The sequence below is a fragment of the Salvelinus alpinus genome, chromosome 11 (assembly GCF_045679555.1).
Source record: "Salvelinus alpinus chromosome 11, SLU_Salpinus.1, whole genome shotgun sequence".
NCBI classification, from domain to species: Eukaryota; Metazoa; Chordata; class Actinopteri; order Salmoniformes; family Salmonidae; genus Salvelinus; species Salvelinus alpinus.
The window spans coordinates 64224191-64246897 of NC_092096.1; the positions used below are offsets into that span (position 1 = coordinate 64224191).

Consider the following 22707-nt stretch of genomic DNA (forward strand, 5'->3'; position numbering starts at 1 on the left):
TTTGTTGTGTCTTGGTATAGGCAGTGTGTTGTGTCTTGGTATAGGCAGTGTGTTGTGTCTTGGTATGGGCAGTGTGTGTGTTGTGTCTTGGTATAGGCAGTGAGTTGTGTCTTGGTATAGCCAGTGTGTTATGTGGTTTCCTTTGTTTTGTCCTCAATGTGTCTATGATGGTGGACACACACACACACACACACACACACACACACACACACACACACACACACACACACACACACACACACACACACACACACACACACACACACACACACACACACACACACACACACACACACACACACACACACACACACACACACACGGCGCGTCCACCCCCTCTTCTTCACAGCTCTCGGTCTGCTTCCAAGTCCCCACCTGCGTTCTACTCTTATTTATTTTTCTCCTTTCATTTTTCTGTTCTGGAAAGGTTTTATTGACCACCCGGCTGGATGGAGGAATGGAGGGGGTCTGTGGTCAGTCACAGAGGGAACGAGTGAGAGAGCGACCCCCTCTATCACTCTTTCATGTCTCTGCTTTCTTCTCTCGTTCTCTGTGGTCTTTCAGATAGACTGGCTGACTGTCTTCTTACAGAGAGGATCAGGGTAGATTGAGTTTGAGGTGTGGCAGATGAACTACACATCAGGGTAGATTGAGTTTGAGGTGTGGCAGATGAACTACACATCAGGGTAGATTGAGTTTGAGGTGTGGCAGCTGAACTACAGATCAGGGTAGATTGAGTTTGAGGTGTGGCAGCTGAACTACAGATCAGGGTAGATTGAGTTTGAGGTGTGGCAGATGAATTACAGATCAGGGTAGATTGAGTTTGAGGTGTGGCAGCTGAACTACAGATCAGGGTAGATTGAGTTTGAGGTGTGGCAGCTGAACTACAGATCAGGGTAGCTTGAGTTTGAGGTGTAGCAGCTGAACTACAGATCAGGGTAGATTGAGTTTGAGGTGTGGCAGCTGAACTACAGATCAGGGTAGATTGAGTTTGAGGTGTGGCAGCTGAACTACAGATCAGGGTAGATTGAGTTTCAGGTGTGGCAGCTGAACTACAGATCAGGGTAGATTGAGTTTCAGGTGTGGCAGCTGAACTACAGATCAGGGTAGATTGAGTTTGAGGTGTGGCAGCTGAACTACAGATCAGGGTAGATTGAGTTTCAGGTGTGGCAGCTGAACTACAGATCAGGGTAGATTGAGTTTCAGGTGTGGCAGCTGAACTACAGATCAGGGTAGATTGAGTTTCAGGTGTGGCAGCTGAACTACAGATCAGGGTAGATTGAGTTTCAGGTGTGGCAGCTGAACTACAGATCAGGGTAGATTGAGTTTCAGGTGTGGCAGCTGAACTACAGATCAGGGTAGATTGAGTTTCAGGTGTGGCAGCTGAACTACAGATCAGGGTAGATTGAGTTTCAGGTGTGGCAGCTGAACTACAGATCAGGGTAGATTGAGTTTCAGGTGTGGCAGCTGAACTACAGATCAGGGTAGATTGAGTTTCAGGTGTGGCAGCTGAACTACAGATCAGGGTAGATTGAGTTTCAGGTGTGGCAGCTGAACTACAGACCTGGCAGTGACAGAAACATCATTGCCTGTGTTCAAAGATATATTTTTTGAGCATATGGGAGCATATGCTCTATTTTTGTCCCCATTTGTCCTTGTTGCCTCACACAACTGAAACGATCAAAGCATTTTTTTTGTTTCAAACTAATACAAAGGTTGTCGATGACATAGGAAATCTCCAGGATAGATGCAACAAGAGTACACCATCTAGCTCCTAGCATCATATTATGTGAGTAAGCATTTCACGGTAAGGTCTACACTTGTTGTATTCGGCACGTGACAAATAAACATTTGATATGATTTGATATCTTTGCAGTCATAGTTCAAGCCAGGACTTGATCGACCCAATATCAAGACCCTCCAGGCTTGGTTCAATCTCCAGCGCTCTTCCCTCACCCCTCATCACCTCTGTCTGTCCAAGAAAGGACATCCAAGAACCCAACACCTCTGGGTTTCAACCCAACACCCAACCTTCATCCCTAGTCCCAGGCCAGCCTTGGTTCCATCCCCAGCAGGACACACTCCACCCCCCATGTCTACCACTATCGATGGACGAATCTGAGGGCCAGGGGGCCAGCAGTAATCCATGGGCCCTGGATAAGTCACATCGATCACTCAGTCAGTGAGATGGAACAACTCATCAGAGCTTCAACCCCAGGGATCTCTCTCTCTGTCTCTCTGTTTCTGTCTCTCTGTTTCTGTCTCTCTCTCTCTCTCTCTCTGTCTATGTCTCTCTCTCTCTCTGTCTCTCTCTCTCTCTCTCTCTGTCTCTCTCTCTCTCTGTCTCGCTCTCTCTCTGTCTCTCTCTCTCTCTGTCTCTCTGTCTCTCTCTCTCTCTGTCTCTCTGTCTCTCTCTCTCTCTCTCTCTCTCTCTCTCTCTCTCTCTCTCTCTCTCTCTCTCTCTCTCTCTCTCTCTCTCTCTCTCTCTCTCTCTCTCTCTCTCTCTCATTTCATCTCCCTCCCTCTCTCCCTCGCTCCCTCCCTCCCTGCAGTGGAGTATCATACGGCTGAGGTCTCAGTCTCAATCCTGCTGGTACTATTGACCTTTTAAGACTGCCAGTCCATCTCCAGCAGCCTCTATCATTAAAAACAGAACTTAATATCTATAGGAATACATTACATACATGGTCTATGCCAGACAGTGTTGTTATGAAGTTTGTGTTTTTATGTGTACAATTGGGTTTTGGATTAAAGTATCAGCTATGAACTGAGATGTTTTGTTTTGGATTCAAGTATCAACTATGAACTGAGTTGTTTGGTTTTGGATTAAAGTATCAGCTATGAACTGAGTTGTTTTGTTTTGGATTCAAGTATCAGCTATGAACTGAGTTGTTTTGGTTTTGGATTAAAGTATCAACTATGAACTGAGATGTTTGGTTTTGGATTAAAGTATCAGCTATGAACTGAGTTGTTTTGAAGAGCTTACTTCTACCTCATCCATGTTGTTTGATAAGGTTTAATTAATGTGAGGGATTACAAATATAAAAATAAAATCACTGATTGGATGGATAGATGGATGGATAGATGCATAGATGGATGGATTATAGATGGATAGATAGATTATAGATAGATGGATAGATTATAGATAGATAGATTATAGATGGATGGATAGATTATAGATAGATGGATGGATTATAGATGGATGGATAGATTATAGATAGATAGATAGAGTATAGAAAGATGGATAGATGTGTGTGTTTGTGTGCATCTCTGCATGCCATGTTATTTTCTGTCTCTATCTAGATCGTCTCGACTACATAAACAGACAAATGATTGGATGAGACTCTAATTACACGAATCAGATGTCTATCAGGAAGAACAGGAGAAAGAGACGTGAAAAGAAAGAGGGAGGGCAGGAGAGTAAAAACAAAGATCTGAACCAAACAACGAGGGCTAGTAAACTACACAGACAAACAGACAGACAGAAACAACAAGGGAGAGTGAACTACACAGACAGACAGAAACAACGAGGGCTAGTGAACTACACAGACAGACAGACAGACAGAAACAACAAGGGAGAGTGAACTACACAGACAGACAGAAACAACGAGGGAGAGTGAACCAGACAGACAGACAGAAACAACGAGGGAGAGTGAACTACACAGACAGACAGAAACAACGAGGGCTAGTGAACTACACAGACAGACAGACAGACAGAAACAACAAGGGAGAGTGAACTACACAGACAGACAGAAACAACGAGGGCTAGTGAACTACACAGACAGTAAGAAACAACGAGGGCTAGTGAACTACACAGACAGAAACAACGAGGGAGAGTGAACTAGACAGACAGACAGAAACAACGAGGGAGAGTGAACCAGACAGACAGACAGAAACAACGAGGGCTAGTGAACTACACAGACAGACACAACGAGGGAGAGTGAACCAGACAGACAGACAGAAACAACGAGGAAGAGTGAACCAGACAGACAGACAGAAACAACGAGGGCTAGTGAACTACACAGACAGAAACAACGAGGGAGAGTGAACTAGACAGACAGACAGAAACAACGAGGGAGAGTGAACCAGACAGACAGACAGAAACAACGAGGGAGAGTGAACCAGACAGACAGACAGAAACAACGAGGGAGAGTGAACCAGACAGACAGACAGAAACAACGAGGGAGAGTGAACCAGACAGACAGACAGAAACAACTAGGGAGAGTGAACCAGACAGACAGACAGAAACAACGAGGGAGAGTGAACCAGACAGACAGACAGAAACAACGAGGGAGAGTGAACCAGACAGACAGACAGAAACAACGAGGGAGAGTGAACCAGACAGACAGTAAGAAACAACGAGGGAGAGTGAACCAGACAGACAGACAGAAACAACGAGGGAGAGTGAACCAGACAGACAGACAGAAACAACGAGGGAGAGTGAACCAGACAGACAGACAGAAACAACGAGGGAGAGTGAACCAGACAGACAGACAGAAACAACGAGGGAGAGTGAACCAGACAGACAGACAGAAAAGGAGGACAAAATCAGAAATATGGAAAAGTAAAAGACAGCAGAAGAATACTATAGAGTAATGTAGAATACTATAGAATCATGTAGAATACTATAGAATCATGTAGAATACTATAGAATCATGTAGAATACTATAGAATCATGTAGAATACTATAGAATAATGTAGAATACTATAGAATAATGTAGAATACTATAGAATAATGTAGAATACTTTAGCATAGGAGACAGATAAACTACAGTGGGAACCAGCCAGTGGAAGGCTGACTACCTCAGCCTGACTGTATGGAATCTACCATGTGTGTAAGGGTTAGTCTAGTAGACATTTCTTTGTATTGGTTAGACTGCAGGGTCAGCAAAACTCACAGGCCCATGTAATAGTCATCTCCCTTTCTCCCGGAGCAGTTTAATGAGGGGTCGCCGTCTCAAACGACCGTTAAAACGCCCGCGTGTGTATGGGTCACTGCCCGGTGCCTGGCTCTACAGAGGGAGGGTTGAGGTCCGTGCAGAAACGTGTACATACAGACATGACCGCTCGAGGTTGTCGAACGCTGAGATCTGAATGGGCAATGCCCTGATTATCACTGCTATTGAAGGAGAGGAATGGAGGTAATTGTGACCTAGCTAAGATATTAAGATAGGGAGGGAGGGAGGGAGGGAGGGAGGGAGGGAGGGAGGGAGGGAGGGAGGGAGGGAGGGAGGGAGGGAGGGAGGGAGGGAGGGAGGGAGGGAGGGAGGGAGGGAGGGAGGGAGGGAGGGAGGGACGGAGGGAGAGTGAGTACTTGTAATGTATGTGAGAATGAAAGAGAATAGGCTTGTGTTTGTGCGTGTCCGTGTGTGTCCGTGTGTCTGCGTGTGTAAACTCTGGCGCTTCTCGTCTCTCTCTTTATCCCTGCTCTCTTTCCGTTCATTCCCTTTCCTGTCACCAAACTCTTCTCGTCTCTCTCTTTATCCCTGCTCTCTCTCTTTCCGTTCATTCCCTTTCCTGTCACCAAACTCTTCTCGTCTCTCTCTTTATCTCTGCTCTCTCTCTTTCCGTTCATTCCCTTTCCTGTCACCAAACTCTTCTCGTCTCTCTCTTTATCCCTGCTCTCTTTCCGTTCATTCCCTTTCCTGTCACCAAACTCTTCTCGTCTCTCTCTTTATCCCTGATATCTTCCTTTCTGTTCATTCCCTTTCCTGTCACCAAACTCTTCTCGTCTCTCTCTGTATCCCTGCTCTCTTTCCGTTCATTCCCTTTCCTGTCACCAAACTCTTCTCGTCTCTCTCTGTATCCCTGCTCTCTTTCCGTTCATTCCCTTTCCTGTCACCAAACTCTTCTCGTCTCTCTCTGTATCCCTGCTCTCTTTCCGTTCATTCCCTTTCCTGTCACCAAACTCTTCTCGTCTCTCTCTGTATCCCTGCTCTCTTTCCGTTCATTCCCTTTCCTGTCACCAAACTCTTCTCGTCTCTCTCTTTATCCCTGCTCTCTTTCCGTTCATTCCCTTTCCTTTCACCAAACTCTTCTCGCCTCTCTCTTCTAAAGCTGATTGATAGCTTCTCAATGAGACCCCCAGTGTAGCAGAATGTCTCAAGAGGGGGAAAAAAAGACAAGATGGTGATGTGAAGCTGGACCTCGTGATCAGCTGTGTCGCTGGTGTAAAGGGCTCACTGGGGGCTCTTGTAACTGTGTGTTGTTGTTCAGGGGTCCTGACTGCCCAATTGATGTTTCCCCAGTAAATGTCATCCAGAGGCTGACGAACAACATTCCCACAGTGGGTCACCATCAGACTGCAACAATGTTGCCACAAGGTTGCATGGACGTTGTGGAAAAAACGTCCATGCGTTGTGGCAAAAATGCTTGGAGTTTCCAGTGTTTGTACTCTGCTCTAATGAATAGAAAACTAATGTGAATAGGAGATGTATTTGTTGAAAGGAAACACTCCTCCAGGGTCAATTGCTTCACAAATGACCTTTTACTTACTTTGCAGTCAATAACATGCCCACACCATGCTTTTCCGTCGTGGTTCATTCCAAAATGACCACTCAGACTTTGTCTCTCTCGTCTTGACATATTTGCAGATCTAGGTAGGCTCCAGTTGTTATGATTCATTTTTGTATTTATAATTAACTTGTTCCGAATAACAGGAAGATCGTTCTAAGCTGCTGCTCTGTTAAGACCTTTCGGATGTGCCAAACTTTTCCTTTCAGTAAAATAAGTTGTAGTTGGGGCCTGCCAAGCTGCATTCTCGGGCTCCGGCCAGTGCCCGTTGGTGGAAGCGGTGGGATCAAGCTTCTCCACTATTCAGCCATTTTGTCATGGAGGGAGGCACACCGTCGCCAACAGAACGCTGCATCTGCCTCCTCCTCATAGTGATCCATCTGCCTCCTCCTCATAGTGATCCATCTGCCTCCTCCTCATAGTGATCCATCTGCCTCCTCCTCATAGTGATCCATCTGCCTCCTCCTCATAGTGATCCATCTGCCTCCTCCTCATAGTGATCCATCTCCCTCCTCCTCATAGTGATCCATCTCCCTCCTCCTCATAGTGATCCATCTGCCCCCTCCTCATAGTGATCCATCTGCCTCCTCCTCATAGTGATCCACCTGCCTCCTCCTCATAGTGATCCATCTGCCTCCTCCTCATAGTGATCCATCTGCCTCCTCCTCATAGTGATCCATCTGCCTCCTCCTCATAGTGATCCACCTGCCTCCTCCTCATAGTGATCCATCTGCCTCCTCCTCATAGTGATCCATCTGCCTCCTCCTCATAGTGATCCATCTGCCTCCTCCTCATAGTGATCCATCTGCCTCCTCCTCATAGTGATCCATCTGCCTCCTCCTCATAGTGATCCACCTGCCTCCTCCTCATAGTGATCCATCTGCCTCCTCATCATAGTGATCCATCTGCCTCCTCCTCATAGTGATCCATCTGCCTCCTCCTCATAGTGATCCATCTGCCTCCTCCTCATAGTGATCCATCTGCCTCCTCCTCATAGTGATCCATCTGCCTCCTCCTCATAGTGATCCATCTGCCTCCTCCTCATAGTGATCCACCTGCCTCCTCCTCATAGTGATCCATCTGCCTCCTCCTCATAGTGATCCATCTGCCTCCTCCTCATAGTGATCCATCTGCCTCCTCCTCATAGTGATCCATCTGCCTCCTCCTCATAGTGATCCATCTGCCTCCTCCTCATAGTGATCCACCTGCCTCCTCCTCATAGTGATCCATCTGCCTCCTCATCATAGTGATCCATCTGCCTCCTCCTCATAGTGATCCATCTGCCTCCTCCTCATAGTGATCCATCTGCCTCCTCCTCATAGTGATCCATCTGCCTCCTCCTCATAGTGATCCATCTGCCTCCTCCTCATAGTGATCCATCTGCCTCCTCCTGCAAAGGGATAGGACTGTGTAGCGCGGGGATAGGACTGTGTAGCGCGGGGATAGGACTGTGTAGCACGGGGATAGGACTGTGTAGCGCAGGGGTAGGACTGTGTAGCGCAGGGATAGGACTGTGTGGCAAAGGGATAGGACTGTGTAGCGCAGGGATAGGACTGTGTAGCGCGGGGATAGGACTGTGTAGCGCAGGGATAGGACTGTGTAGCGCAGGGATAGGACTGTGTAGCGCGGGGATAGGACTGTGTAGCGCGGGGATAGGACTGTGTAGCGCAGGGATAGGACTGTTTAGCGCAGGGATAGGACTGCGTGGGTCAGGGTTTCTCTGGAGACGCGGCGTTTTTATAGGCTGGTCGGATACAAAACCACGAGAATGTTGACATACAGATGAATGATGCCCCGAATCTCTGTCGGCCCAGTGTAGAGAAAGACTGACTCTCTTTACTTTTTCATATTCCACACGACGCTTCTGGGATGCTATTTGATGTGCAACACCCAAAGCAATCTGTATTTTTTATGCAGGGCTGTCTATTGCAAACAGGGGAACACATGTGGTTGTGCCAGGTTCGGGCGACACTAGCAGAGGCATGCTCTCATTTACTACCCAACTCTGTTTTACATGAAATAGTAGATCTTGTAGACACATCAACAATCCCCCGAAGCCCTGCATTAAAGACCAAAATTGGTTAAAGAAATAAATACTTGTAACAGTTTAATTTAAGGACCAAACAATTGACAGCTGTGCCATATAGATTGCAAAATAGTTGGGAAGATATTATCGATGTACTGATTCCATGGTACATGGTTTATGAACTGATACACAAAACTACGCCGGATTCAAAACTTAAAGTTTTTCAATTAAAATTATTATACAAACTTCTTGGAACCAATAGAATGTTATATATTTTGGGGGATACAACCATCCCAGATCTGCAGATTTTACTGCAAAGAGACAGAATCATTAGATTTTGTACCGCCCATATGTAGCTTGTTTTTGGTCGGAAGTTCAGGAATGGTTGAAGAATTGCAACATTTACCTGGAGCTAACTCTGCAAATAGCACTGATGGGTGATTCGAAAAGTCATAGTCAATCGATCAACAATATAATAATACGCTTGGCAAAAATGTTTATCTTTAATTTACAATCTGTAGAAACTATGACAATAGAAAGGTTCCGAACTTTTGTGAAACATCACAGCACAGTTGAAAAATATATGGTAAAAAAGAAATCCAAACTGGATGGTGTTCAGAGATAGATGGGAGGGTTGAGTGGAGCTGAAGGATGGGACTGGATGGTGTTCAGAGATAGATGGGAGGGTTGAGTGGAGCTGAAGGATGGGACTGGATGGTGTTCAGAGATAGATGGGAGGGTTGAGTGGAGCTGAAGGATGGGACTGGATGGTGTTCAGAGATAGATGGGAGGGTTGAGTGGAGCTGAAGGATGGGACTGGATGGTGTTCAGAGATAGATGGGAGGGTTGAGTGGAGCTGAAGGATGGGACTGGATGGTGTTCAGAAATAGATGGGAGGGTTGAGTGGAGCTGAAGGATGGGACTGGATGGTGTTCAGAGATAGATGGGAGGGTTGAGTGGAGCTGAAGGATGGGACTGGATGGTGTTCAGAGATAGATGGGAGGGTTGAGTGGAGCTGAAGGATGGGACTGGATGGTGTTCAGAGATAGATGGGAGGGTTGAGTGGAGCTGAAGGATGGGACTGGATGGTGTTCAGAAATAGATGGGAGGGTTGAGTGGAGCTGAAGGATGGGACTGGATGGTGTTCAGAAATAGATGGGAGGGTTGAGTGGAGCTGAAGGATGGGACTGGATGGTGTTCAGAGACAGATGGGAGGGTTGAGTGGAGCTGAAGGATGGGACTGGATGGTGTTCAGAGATAGATGGGAGGGTTGAGTGGAGCTGAAGGATGGGACTGGATGGTGTTCAGAGATAGATGGGAGGGTTGAGTGGAGCTGAAGGATGGGACTGGATGGTGTTCAGAAATAGATGGGAGGGTTGAGTGGAGCTGAAGGATGGGACTGGATGGTGTTCAGAGATAGATGGGAGGGTTGAGTGGAGCTGAAGGATGGGACTGGATGGTGTTCAGAGATAGATGGGAGGGTTGAGTGGAGCTGAAGGATGGGACTGGATGGTGTTCAGAGATAGATGGGAGGGTTGAGTGGAGCTGAAGGATGGGACTGGATGGTGTTCAGAAATAGATGGGAGGGTTGAGTGGAGCTGAAGGATGGGACTGGATGGTGTTCAGAAATAGATGGGAGGGTTGAGTGGAGCTGAAGGATGGGACTGGATGGTGTTCAGAGACAGATGGGAGGGTTGAGTGGAGCTGAAGGATGGGACTGGATGGTGTTCAGAGATAGATGGGAGGGTTGAGTGGAGCTGAAGGATGGGACTGGATGGTGTTCAGAGATAGATGGGAGGGTTGAGTGGAGCTGAAGGATGGGACTGGATGGTGTTCAGAGATAGATGGGAGGGTTGAGTGGAGCTGAAGGATGGGACTGGATGGTGTTCAGAGATAGATGGGAGGGTTGAGTGGAGCTGAAGGATGGGACTGGATGGTGTTCAGAGATAGATGGGAGGGTTGAGTGGAGCTGAAGGATGGGACTGGATGGTGTTCAGAGATAGATGGGAGGGTTGAGTGGAGCTGAAGGATGGGACTGGATGGTGTTCAGAGATAGATGGGAGGGTTGAGTGGAGCTGAAGGATGGGACTGAATGGTGTTCAGAGATAGATGGGAGGGTTAAGTGGAGCTGAAGGATGGGACTGGATGGTGTTCAGAGATAGATGGGAGGGTTGAGTGGAGCTGAAGGATGGGACTGGATGGTGTTCAGAGATAGATGGGAGGGGTTGAGTGGAGCTGAAGGATGGGACTGGATGGTGTTCAGAGATAGATGGGAGGGGTTGAGTGGAGCTGAAGGATGGGACTGGATGGTGTTCAGAAATAGATGGGAGGGTTGAGTGGAGCTGAAGGATGGGACTGGATGGTGTTCAGAGATAGATTGTAGGGTTGAGTGGAGCTGAAGGATGGGACTAAAAACAAACAGAAGATAACTATTGAAAAATATTCTGTGTCTGTAAAATGTATATAGAATGTAAAGTATAAACTGGAAGTAGAAGCCTAAGTGTTATTGTCCATTCGTTTACTCCAATTAGGGGAGGGGTGGTAGGGTTAGGGGAAAATAATATAGGATTCTTAAAAAAATAAATATATATACAGTATATATATATATACATATACAGTATATATGAGGGTCTGGAAATTATTCAGACAATTACATTGATGGAAGCCACAATCTATCTGCAATTTTAAAGCTGAAACAAGCTCCTAAAGATTTACTCAGTTACTGCTGGGAAAGTCTATCCCCACAGATGGGGAATTGGAAAGCAGAGATAATCTGAACTTTTACTCAAAGTCATTGAAGTATGTGAAACCGGGAAGGCTCTTGTGTGACATCCTGCGATGCAGCAAGCGAGCATATCCCTCCGCCCTTGCCTGGCCGCGTGCTGCCCTACTGTGAATCAGCTAGTGACCGTGGCAACAGACTGTCAGCCTCTGCAAAGCTGTCCCTCTCTATCCACACAGCTCTAATGAGACGCCGAGTGAGACCGAGGCCTATCTGACGCTCACCAGCCAGAGACGGAATGAAACACCAACGCTGACTTTATCTGCTATGCTGAACATTTGGACTTTTGCCAATTATGTTTTTTCAAGTTTTAATTGGCCTGCCCTGGTGAGGGCAGTGAGGAAAGTGGTTTACTGACAAGTTTAGGTGTTGATGGAAGGATGAAAGAGAAGAGTAGTGGAGAAGGTGGAGGACTGGCACAGGAGAGAAGGAAGGAGACGTCTAGGTAGAACAGGTAGTCGGTCTCTAGTCAATGTCCTCAACTCTCAATTCAACATGAAAAGATAAATAGGAAGACGGGACAACTTAATACGGTGAGCTGGTGAGCGACCTCTGAACTCTGAGTGCTGGGGTCAAGAGTTCAACCAGGATCAGATTCTAGAAGGCTATAAACGGGGGAAAGTATTTGGTTGTGCATTTCAGATTTCACTGGTGAAGCATTCCTCTGAAGAGCCCCACTTATACAAGGCACAGCTGTCAATTGTTTGGTCCTTAAATTAAACTGTTACAATTTTTTATTTCTTTAACCAATTTTGGTCTTTAATGCAGGGCTTTGGGGGATTGTTGACGTTTCCGTTCCACTGGCCTCAAAGTGTCTTTGGAACCCCAAGCTACCCCAGGGATGGAACTTTGAGCTGGAGTAGCTTTGAGCCAAAGTGTCTTGAGAGTCTGTTGAGTGCCTTTGATAGAACTCGGCTCTCTGTTGTGGAATGGCGATTGGAGCTACTCCCAAAGTACACTCAGTGTTCCACTCAGTGGTCGGTCCGAGATGTGGAGCCGACCAACTCTGGGTTATGTGTATAATGTAACTCTCTCTTGTGTCCCAGTGTGGGCTTTAAAGACTAGCCTCCATAAAAGAGGCCTGTTGTCCTCTTGGAATAAAAATCCCTATAGCTGCGTTGCTCTGCCCTGGCACAAGGGGGCAACACTAAAGGTTGTTGAGGGCCTAAGGCTTTGGCCGGACTGATCCGTGGAGAACAAACACCAAATTAGAACGGATTAATCTTTTCTAATTGGCTAAAGAAGGCGTCAGCCTGTCAAAGGTTCAACTCATCTGAAAATGGATATGAAAGCGTCATCTCAAACCAAATGGTATTAGTCACATGCTTCGTAAAGAACAGGTGTAGACTAACAGTGAAATGCTTTCTGACGGGCCCTTCCCAACAATGCAGAGAAAATAGAGAAATAATAGAAAATTAAAACACGTAGTAATAAAAGTAATAATAAATACATAATGAGTAATGATAACTTGGCTATATACAGGGGGTTCCAGTACTGAGTCTATGAGTAATGATAACTTGGCTATATACAGGGGGTTCCAGTACTGAGTCTATGAGTAATGATAACTTGGCTATATACACGGGGTTCCAGCACTGAGTCAGTACTGAGTCTATGAGTAATGATAACTTGGCTATATACAGGGGGTTCCAGCACTGAGTCAGTACTGAGTCTATGAGTAATGATAACTTGGCTATATACATGGGGTTCCAGTACTGAGTCTATGAGTAATGATAACATGGCCATATACACGGGGTTCCAGCACCGAGTCAATGTGCAGGGGTACGAGGTAATTGAGGAAGATATGCACATATAACTAAGAATAAAATGACAGATAATAAACAGTAGCAGCAACATACACAGAGTGTACAAAACATTAGGAACACCTGCTCTTTACATGTCTGTCCAGGTGAATCCAGGTGAAAGCTTGAGAAATATTGATGTCACTTGTTAAATCCACTTCAATCAGTGTAGATGAAGGGGAGGAGACAGGTTAAAGAAGGATTTTTAAGCCTTGAGACAACAGAGGCATGGATTGTGTATGTGTACCATTCAGAGGGTGAATGGGCAAGACAAAAGATTGAAGTGCCTTTGAACGGGGTCTGGTAGTAGGTGCCAGGCGCGCCGGTTTGTGGCAAGAACTGCAACACTGCTGGGTTTATCACCCTCAACAGTTTCCCGTGTGTATCAAGAATGTTCCACCACCCAAAGGACATCCAGACAACTTGAAAAAATCTATCAAATTTCAATCAAATTTATTTATAAAGCCCTTTTTACACAAAGTGCTGTACAGAAACCCAGCCTAAAACCCCAAACAGCAAGCAATGCAGATGTAGAAGCACGGTGGCTAGGAAAAACTCCCAAGAAAGGTCGGAACCTAGGTCGGAACCTAGGCCGGAACCATTCGGAACAGGTCTCTTTATTTATGCATATCAGGCCCGGGTGGGAAAGCCCTAGGTTCATTTCGGGAATGGATACAACTTTTTGGACCCGTGAAGACCTATACTCTGCACTGTGGTTCATACACTGAAGTCTGGTCAGAGCTGCCATCTTCAACACAGCCTTCTGTAGGCCTCTTCTCCTGGCCAGGGCCCTGGGCCAATCACCTACCACCAGCCCCAGGGCAGTAAAGCCCAGTGTGTTCTTCCCTGGATCCTGCTCCTGGCCAGGGCCCTGGGCCAATCAGCTACTACCAGCTCCAGGGCCCTGGGCCAATCAGCTACTACCAGCCCCAGGGCAGTAAGGCCCAGTGTGTTCTGCCCTGGATCCTAACAGCTCACTCCACCGACCTGCCAATAACACCTCCAAGGGGCTAACTGCTCTCTTTCTGAACCTCCGGCATCCCTCACCATGGCAACGCACGCCCAGCAGGCCGCACCGCTGTCAAAACCGGAGAGTTCTCCGAAAATATGAAAGACCAATGAAGGAGGGGGACACACGCAAACACACACACACACACACACACACACACACACACACACACACACACACACACACACACACACACACACACACACACACACACACACACACACACACACACACACACACACACACACACACACACACACACACACACACACACACACACACACACGTGTGCGTGAATGTTTTTGTACTATGGGCGAGATGCTCTGGTTCTATGAATGACATAGGTCTCTGTTGAGTTGTATGTCAAAGGCAGCTTTTCTTCCCCACAAAACCTAATATTCAGCACTTGTACTTGAATAAAACTCTAAAAGGGTTTAATATTTGAAGCTCCTCCTGAAATGATATTCAGCGTTAAAAGTTAATCTGTGGAATTTCTTTCCTTCTTAATGTGATTTTGTTTGAGCCAATCAGTTGTGTTGTGACAAGGTAGGGGGGGGGGGGGGAGTTATACAGCAGATAGCCTTATTTGGTAAAAGACCAAGTCCATATTATGGCAATAAAAGCTCAAATAAGCAAAGAGAAATCATCTGGCTAGCGTGGGGACCACTCTGTAAACATTTCCTTCTAAAATGGAAGTGTAAAACAAGACAGCTCTTTGTACAGGGTAATAGTCTCTCTGTGTTCCCTCAAACAGGTCATCATCAGCATTACAGCCACAGCCCAGGGAAAGAAGCTTCAAACATACATTTTGGAATCATTTTGAATCAAACCAAATACTGCTATTGCAATACTTACCATGCCCTATCTGTGAACGTGTTTCAGTGTATATTGTACTGTTGAGACTCACCCTTCCTCTCTCCTCTTCGTCTTTCTCAGGTCATTCTCATCCTGACCAAGTATTACCACGTGGACTCCAGCAAGGTCCTGGAGAGCTCCCTCTGGAGGTAGGATCCAAACGCTGTGTTTGTTTATAGTACCTGTTTAGGTTATATCGGCGCCACAGCCCAGTCCACCTATCAGGACAGGGACTCACTGTGAGGTTAAAGTGGCAATATGTAACTTTTTTTGGCAACCCGACCAAATTCACATAGAAATGTGAGTCATAGATCTGTCGTTCTCATTGAAATCATGTCTAGGAAGCGGTATATCTATGTGCGCTATTTATATTCTTCCTGTTCTTAAGTTTTGTTTTTGCGTCTTTTACTTTCGGTTTTTGTACACCAACTTCAAACAGCTGAAAAAACTATATTTTTGGTTATGGAAAATATATTTCACAGCGGTTTAGATGGTACAATGATTCTCTATACTGTACTAGCTTATTTTGTCACATAAACTGAAATTAAGCAAACTATTACAGTTTTAGAAACCAAGAAATGGCGGAACAATTTCTGCATAGTGCACCTTTAAAGGGTGGTGGGTCGGTTTATCTCATTGCTGTGCTTCTCAGAAGACACACTGGCACTGATTACGGACAGAACAGTTTGGAAGAACGACAAAACATCAGCTGGGGCTGGGAAAGAGAGAAAGTGGGTCGGTGGCATGGGGCGAGAGCGGGCATCTGTTTGGACAGATAGCTAATCAGTGTGGCACAGGGCAGGACAGTGGCCACCGTCTGGTGCCAGGGAGACAGGGTCACGACTCGGCCTGATGGGCAGACCAGAGCAACTTCTACTTAGTAGAACTGGCCAGTCAGCAGGGACATCTCCACTGTTCTCCGTTTCAGAGACTCAGAAGCTCAGAACCAATCAAATCAAATCAAATTTATTTATATAGCCCTTCGTACATCAGCTGATATCTCAAAGTGCTGTACAGAAACCCAGCCTAAAACCCCAAACAGAAAGCAATGCAGGTGTAGAAGCACGGTGGCTAGGAAAAACTCCCTAGAAAGGCCAAAACCTAGGAAGAAACCTAGAGAGGAACCAGGCTATGAGGGGTGGCCAGTCCTCTTCTGGCTGTGCCGGGTGGAGATTATAACAGAACATGGCCAAGATGTTCAAATGTTCATGCATGGTCAAATAATAATAATCACAGTAGTTGTCGAAGGTGCAGCACCTCAGGAGTAAATGTCAGTTGGCTTTTCATAGCCGATCATTAAGAGTATCTCTACCGCTCCTGCGGTCTCTAGAGAGTTGAAAACAGCAGGTCTGGGACAGGTAGCACGTCCGGTGAACAGGTCAGGGTTCCATAGCCGCAGGCAGAACAGAAACTGGAGCAGCAGCACAGCCAGGTGGACTGGGGACAGCAAGGAGTCATAATGTCAGGTCGTCCTGAGGCATGGTCCTAGGGCTCAGGTCCTCCGAGAGAGAGAAAGAGAGAAAGAGAGAATTAGAGAGAGCATACTTAAATTCACACAGGACATCGGATAAGACAGAAGTACTCCAGATATAACAAACTGACCCTAGCCCACCGACACATAAACTAGTGCAGCATAAATACTGAAGGCTGAGACAGGAGGGGTCAGGAGACACTGTGGTCCCATCCGATGATACCCCCGGACAGGGCCAAACAGGAAGGATATAACCCCACCCACTTTGCCAAGGCACAGCCCCCACACCACTAGAGGGATAACTTCAACCACCAACTTACCATCCTGAGACAATCACTCTAACCAATCACTCTAACTCATACATTTTGTTATTCTAAAACATAAGTCCTCAAGTGGCAGGGTCCTGGTTCTAATGATAGAAATAGAAAGCCCTCAAACAGTACATTTGTCTCACGCACAGGAGGTTGATGGCACAAGAGTTGGGGAGGACGGGCTGGTGGTAATGGCTGGAATGGAATAGGTGGAATGGTATCAAATACATTGTTCCCTCTGTGTTTGATGCCATTCCATTTGCTTCGTTCCGGACCTTATTACGAGCTGTCCTCCCCTCCTGTGGTCTCACAATAGTACTTCATTACTTCCCTCTACCTCACTGTGGGTCCTCTGCACTTCAAAACGCTGGCCGCTCATTAGCTGTGACTGCTTGTCTCCCTCTAGCAGTCATATGAATAATGCACATACTATTTCCATCCTGCTCCTGTTGATGTTTTAATTGTTGTAATTCATGAATAATGTTTTAAGGTTCACCATGACAAACCAGTCTGGTCGAAATAAATAGAGAGAAGTTGAAAGAATCTAAACAAACTGAAATTTAAATCACAAATCCGGCACGTTGTTAGCCTCCCTTCGTTATTGTCCGTGAACGGTGAAGAGAATTAGCATGTTTTTGTCAGGAGCCAAAATGGCCGCCGTGGTGTTGTTGTGCTGTTATTATGTGTGTGTGGGCGTCGGAGTCCTGTCAGCTCCAGAATGGCTGTGCAGTTGCACCGCCACCTCCACTGTCCTTGAGCCTGGACTTTGATGTCCTCAAGCATGGGATCAAACGGCGGGGAAGATGGGGGAGATTAATGGGCTCTGCACCTCACTGTCAGGTGGTGTAGATCAAGACGCCAGGCGATGTGAGGCACCGCTCTGGAGGAAAGTTAGCTGAGAAGACGGGAGAGAGGAACTTCTGGGTCAGTGGGTTTAGACGCCTGTCATCCGACGTGGCTTGTCTTTGGAGTCCTTTGGATTGGCTTGAAAGTCGGTGATGATTTCTTTGTGTGGGCTACATCAACCACTGCAAGGTGAAATGAGACAGATCGATAAATCTGCCTGTACTTCTGTCTGTCTGTTTACCCCTCCTTTACTTTCTCAGTTTTTCTTGTCAATTCTCTTAAATTTGAGAGAGGTTCTGGTTAAGATTAAAAAGCTCTGTGAGGAACCCAGGCATGTGGTCCCCAAACTGTCTCTGTACCTTCCTATGACTCAGCTGAAAGGTAAAGTAAGTGTGACCCTCACCCTTCCTCTCTCCTCTTCGTCTTCCTCAGGTCAACAGCGGTGATCCCGCCCCAGTCTTCCCCAGATGCTTGAAGGGGGGGGGGGGGGGGAGCTTGGGGGGAGCGGTCCCATATTTTTCCAATCAGGATTAAGCCAGAGCGGATAATGGGTTTGTGGTGTGAGACAATCCTATGTGAACTGGGCTCCGGAGAGACGGAGTGGGAAGGATCCAAGCTGCTCCAACTGGCTATCTTTCACATAACTAAATTCTCAAAGATCTCTCACAGAATATCATCATCTTGATTTTATTTCATTCTAAAAGAATATTCAAAGGTGATTGATCTCGCTTAGGCACAGCGGGGACGACTAAATATTGATCATTTAAAGTGCTGGTAAATTATACGCTTCAGAATAGTATATGGGCTTTTGCCCCTGCTGACACAACTCTGTGTAAAAACCTGTCTGTTTATGATCATGTTCAGATACGACAGAGTTGAAAAAGTTACCGATAAACCAAATGCTTCAAAGTGGCTTATGGGATAGATTTTTTTGAAGACCTCAGTTTCTCGCTTGTCTCTCCCAGTGTTCTTTCTTCTTTGTGTTCTGTGGAGTTTTGGCTATCTCCATAGCTCTGGCGTCAGCCATGGGAGTTTAATGCTGTGTCTCTGGCTCCAATAACCGGGGCTTTGAATCTGTTATGGCTGTCCCAGGATCCTCAGCTGGAGCACGCTCGATGAAGAGACCAAAACATTCCCTTTTCTCATGAGAACGGCTCTCTTTGTGATGCGAAAGGGCATGGTTGCTATGAAATTGAGGCAACCGAGGATGTTTATATCAAAAAAGGTTTATATAGAAAAGACACAGTTTGCGTTTAAATAAAATAGTGATTTTCCTTGTAAGGAACATTTTACAATAGCTCCATATGAGACCAGAGACCTACCAATGGGAGCGTTATAGCTTGCCAATTACAGCTATACTGAGATTGTAATGTGGACAACAGGCCTGCTATTTCCCTCACACTCACTCACCTCTCTCTCACACTCACTCACCTCTCCCTCACACTCACTCACGTCTCTCTCACTCTCAGGCTCTCTGTATTGATTCTTTCAGAGACAAGGGAAAGAGGAAAAAGAGTGATAGAGAGACAAAGGGGAAAAGACAGTGATGGAGAGAGGAAGAGTGGAAGAGAGGAAGAGGGGGAGAGGGGAAGAGGGGGAGAGGGGAAGAGAGGAAGTGTGCTTGAGGAGAAACGTATGTGATAAATGTCTGACCTGTGTCCCTTACTGTTTTGCCTCAGGGGAGCTTGGGGTTAATCCCTCTCTCTCAATTCAATTCAAGGGGCTTTATTGGCTGGGGAAACATACGTTTACATTGCCAAAGCAAGGGAAATAGAAGTGAAAATAAACAACACAAAAATGAACAGTAAACATTACACTCACAAAAGTTTAAAATTAATATAAACATTTCAACTGGCATATTATGGCTATACATAGTCTTGTAACGACTTGCAAATAATTAAAGTACAAAATGGAAAATAAATAAACATCAATACGGGTTGACCTTTTCTTGTGACAACAGGTCACACATCGTGCTGCTGTGATGACACACTGTGGTATTTCACCCAGTAGATATGGGAGTTTATCAAAATTGAATTATTTTTGGAACTCTTTGTGGGCCTCTGTAATCTGAGGGAAATATGTGTCTCTAATATGGTCATACATTTGGCAGGAGGTTAGGAAGTGCAGCTCAGTTTCCACTCATTTTGTGTGCAGTGTGCACATAGCCTGTTTTCTCTTGAGAGTCAGGTCTGCCTATGGCGGCCTTTCTCAATAGCAAGGATATGCTCACTGAGTCTGTACATACTCAAAGATTTCCTTAAGTTTGGGTCAGTCACAGTGGTCAGGTATTCTGTCCCTCTGTTAAGGGCCAAAGAGCATTCTAGATTGGTCTGTTTTTTGGTTAGTTCTTTCCAATGTGTCTGTCTGTCTGTCTGTCTGTCTGTCTGTCTGTCTGTCTGTCTGTCTGTCTGTCTGTCTGTCTGTCTGTCTGTCTGTCTGTCTGTCTGTCTGTCTGTCTGTCTGTCTGTCTGTCTGTCTGTCTGTCTAGTCTGTCTAGTCTGTCTAGTCTGTCTGTCTGTCTAGTCTGTCTGTCTGTCTGTCTGTCTGTCTGTCTGTCTGTCTGTCTGTCTGTCTGTCTGTCTGTCTGTCTGTCTGTCTGTCTGTCTGTCTGTCTGTCTGTCTGTCTGTCTGTCTGTCTGTCTGTCTGTCTGTCTGTCTGTCTGTCTGTCTGTCTGTCAGAGACAAAGGACAAAAACCACACACCCTCACCATGTGTGTGCACGTGTCTGTGTGTATTTGGACAAGGCTGTGCGTGTGGTTGTGCCTACAGCGTGTGCAGAATGTGTGTTCACACAATCCCTGTTGTGTGTAAGCTGGGAGCGTTCACCTCACCGTGAACCTCGGAGCACTTCACTCACATTTTTTTGTTGAGGTGTTTCCCCACCTCCTTCCCCTCAGTTTCCCCCCAAAACCCCTGCTGTGCTTTTAGTTTCTGCCACAGATTTTTACTCCTCGGAAAGTCTTCTCAGGCTGATAAGGCAAGAATACTTCTTATTATCAAGAGATCTCCCTTTACATTCTATACTCTCCTGCAGCTGTCTGGACATTTGCCTCCAAAATGACTCCCTATTCCCTATTTAACACATCACTCTGGTCAAAAGTAGTGAACTATGTAGGGAATAGGGTTCTATAGGGCTCTGGTCTAAAGTAGTGAACTATGTAGGGAATAGGGTTCCATAGGGCTCTGGTCTAAAGTAGTGAACTATGTAGGGAATAGGGTTCTATAGGGCTCTGGTCTAAAGTAGTGAACTATGTAGGGAATAGGGTTCTATAGGGCTCTGGTCTAAAGTAGTGAACTATGTAGGGAATAGGGTTCTATAGGGCTCTGGTCTAAAGTAGTGAACTATGTAGCGAATAGGGTTCCATAGGGCTCTGGTCTAAAGTAGTGAACTATGTAGGGAATAGGGTTCTATAGGGCTCTGGTCTAAAGTAGTGAACTATGTAGGGAATAGGGTTCTATAGGGCTCTGGTCTAAAGTAGTGAACTATGTAGGGAATAGGGTTCTATAGGGCTCTGGTCTAAAGTAGTGAACTATGTAGGGAATAGGGTTCTATAGGGCTCTGGTCTAAAGTAGTGAACTATGTAGGGAATAGGGTTCTATAGGGCTCTGGTCTAAAGTAGTGAACTATGTTAGGGAATAGGGAGACATTTGGGACATACTCCATGTCTACAACAGCTGCAGGGTTAGGGCTCCATTTCCCTATCCAGAAATCCAAACTTCAGCTGTGGTCTCGCTGTCCTCATTTCCAATGATGAATTAGCATGTCAGAGTCTCAGCCCTATCATCACTATCAATCATCATATGGCTGAGGCCTGTTAACATTGTGTCTTCGTCTGCCCAGACTCTTCCGAAAGAGAGACAGGAAATAGCAGCAGCCTGAGTCACTCTACAGTACTGTACCCCTACACCAGCTGGTTACCCCATAGCCTTACTGTACGAACAGACATGAAGTCAAACGATATGACAGTCATCCAAAAGCACAGGACACCATGATGCATCTCCTGGATGTCTTTTTGTCTCTCTCTTGGAAGAGATTTTATCTCAATGGGGGAATAACCTGTATAAATCAAGGTTAAATTAAAATAATGAAGGAAACAGTATGTAGGAAACAGTATTGTAATGGCTGTGACTGGTTGGCATGAGTAAGGAGCTGGGTGTGGATGATGCTGTTGGGGACGGGGGATTGGTTGCTGCGTTACTAAGAGGGGACGTCAACCTGAGTGTGTGTTGAAAGAGTGACTCTGGAGAATGCTGCTCCTCCGAGGTAAACCACATGCTTTACTCTCTGTGATGTAAAGCCTGGTACACAAGAGTTGAGACAGACAAGGATACACATCTCTCTCTCTCTCTCTCTCTCTCTCTCTCTCTCTCTCTCTCTCTCTCTCTCTCTCTCTCTCTCTCTCTCTCTCTCTCTCTCTCTCTCTCTCTCTCTCTCTCTCTCTCTCTCTCTCTCTCTCTCTCTCTCTCTCTCTCTCTCTCTCTCTCTCTCTCTCTCTCTCTCTCTCTCTCTCTCTCTCTCTCTACTACTCTCATCTCATCTCTCTCTCTCTCTCTACATCTACACACGTCCTCTCATCTCTATCTGCTGTCTCTACATGCTACCTCTCTCTCTCTACTCTCTCTCTCTCTCTCTCTCTACCCCCTCTCTCCCTCTCTCTCTACCCCTCTCTCTCTCTCTACCCATCTCTCTCTCTCTCTCTCTCTCTCTCTCTCTCTCTCTCTCTCTCTCTCTCTCTCTCTCTCTCTCTCGCTCTCTCTCTCTCTCTCTCTCTCTCTCTCTCTCTCTCTCTCTCTCTCTCTCTCTCTACCCCTCTCTCTCTCTCTCTCTCTCTCTCTGTCTCTCAACTGCACAGTTTCATTTATACATATTCACATACCCGTGTCACACACACACACACACACACACACACACACACACACACACACACACACACACACACACACACACACACACACACACACACACACACACACACACACACACACACACACACACACACACACACACACACACACACACACACACACACACACACACACACACACACTTTACACATGTGCTGTTAGTGTGAAAGAACATCTGGGATTTATAAT

The 22707-nt window shown here is 46.1% G+C and overlaps 1 protein-coding gene across 3 annotated transcripts in view; it reads left to right on the top strand.

Moving 5' to 3' along the window:
* LOC139534674 (VPS10 domain-containing receptor SorCS2-like) overlaps nt 1–22707 on the top strand; it is a 451135-nt gene that overhangs the window by 95784 nt on the left and 332644 nt on the right. For all 3 annotated transcript variants that reach the window (XM_071333995.1, XM_071333996.1, XM_071333997.1), the window contains exon 2: nt 15066–15133. In XM_071333995.1, the coding sequence (XP_071190096.1) occupies nt 15066–15133 (68 nt within the window). The remainder of the gene's footprint in view (nt 1–15065; nt 15134–22707) is intronic.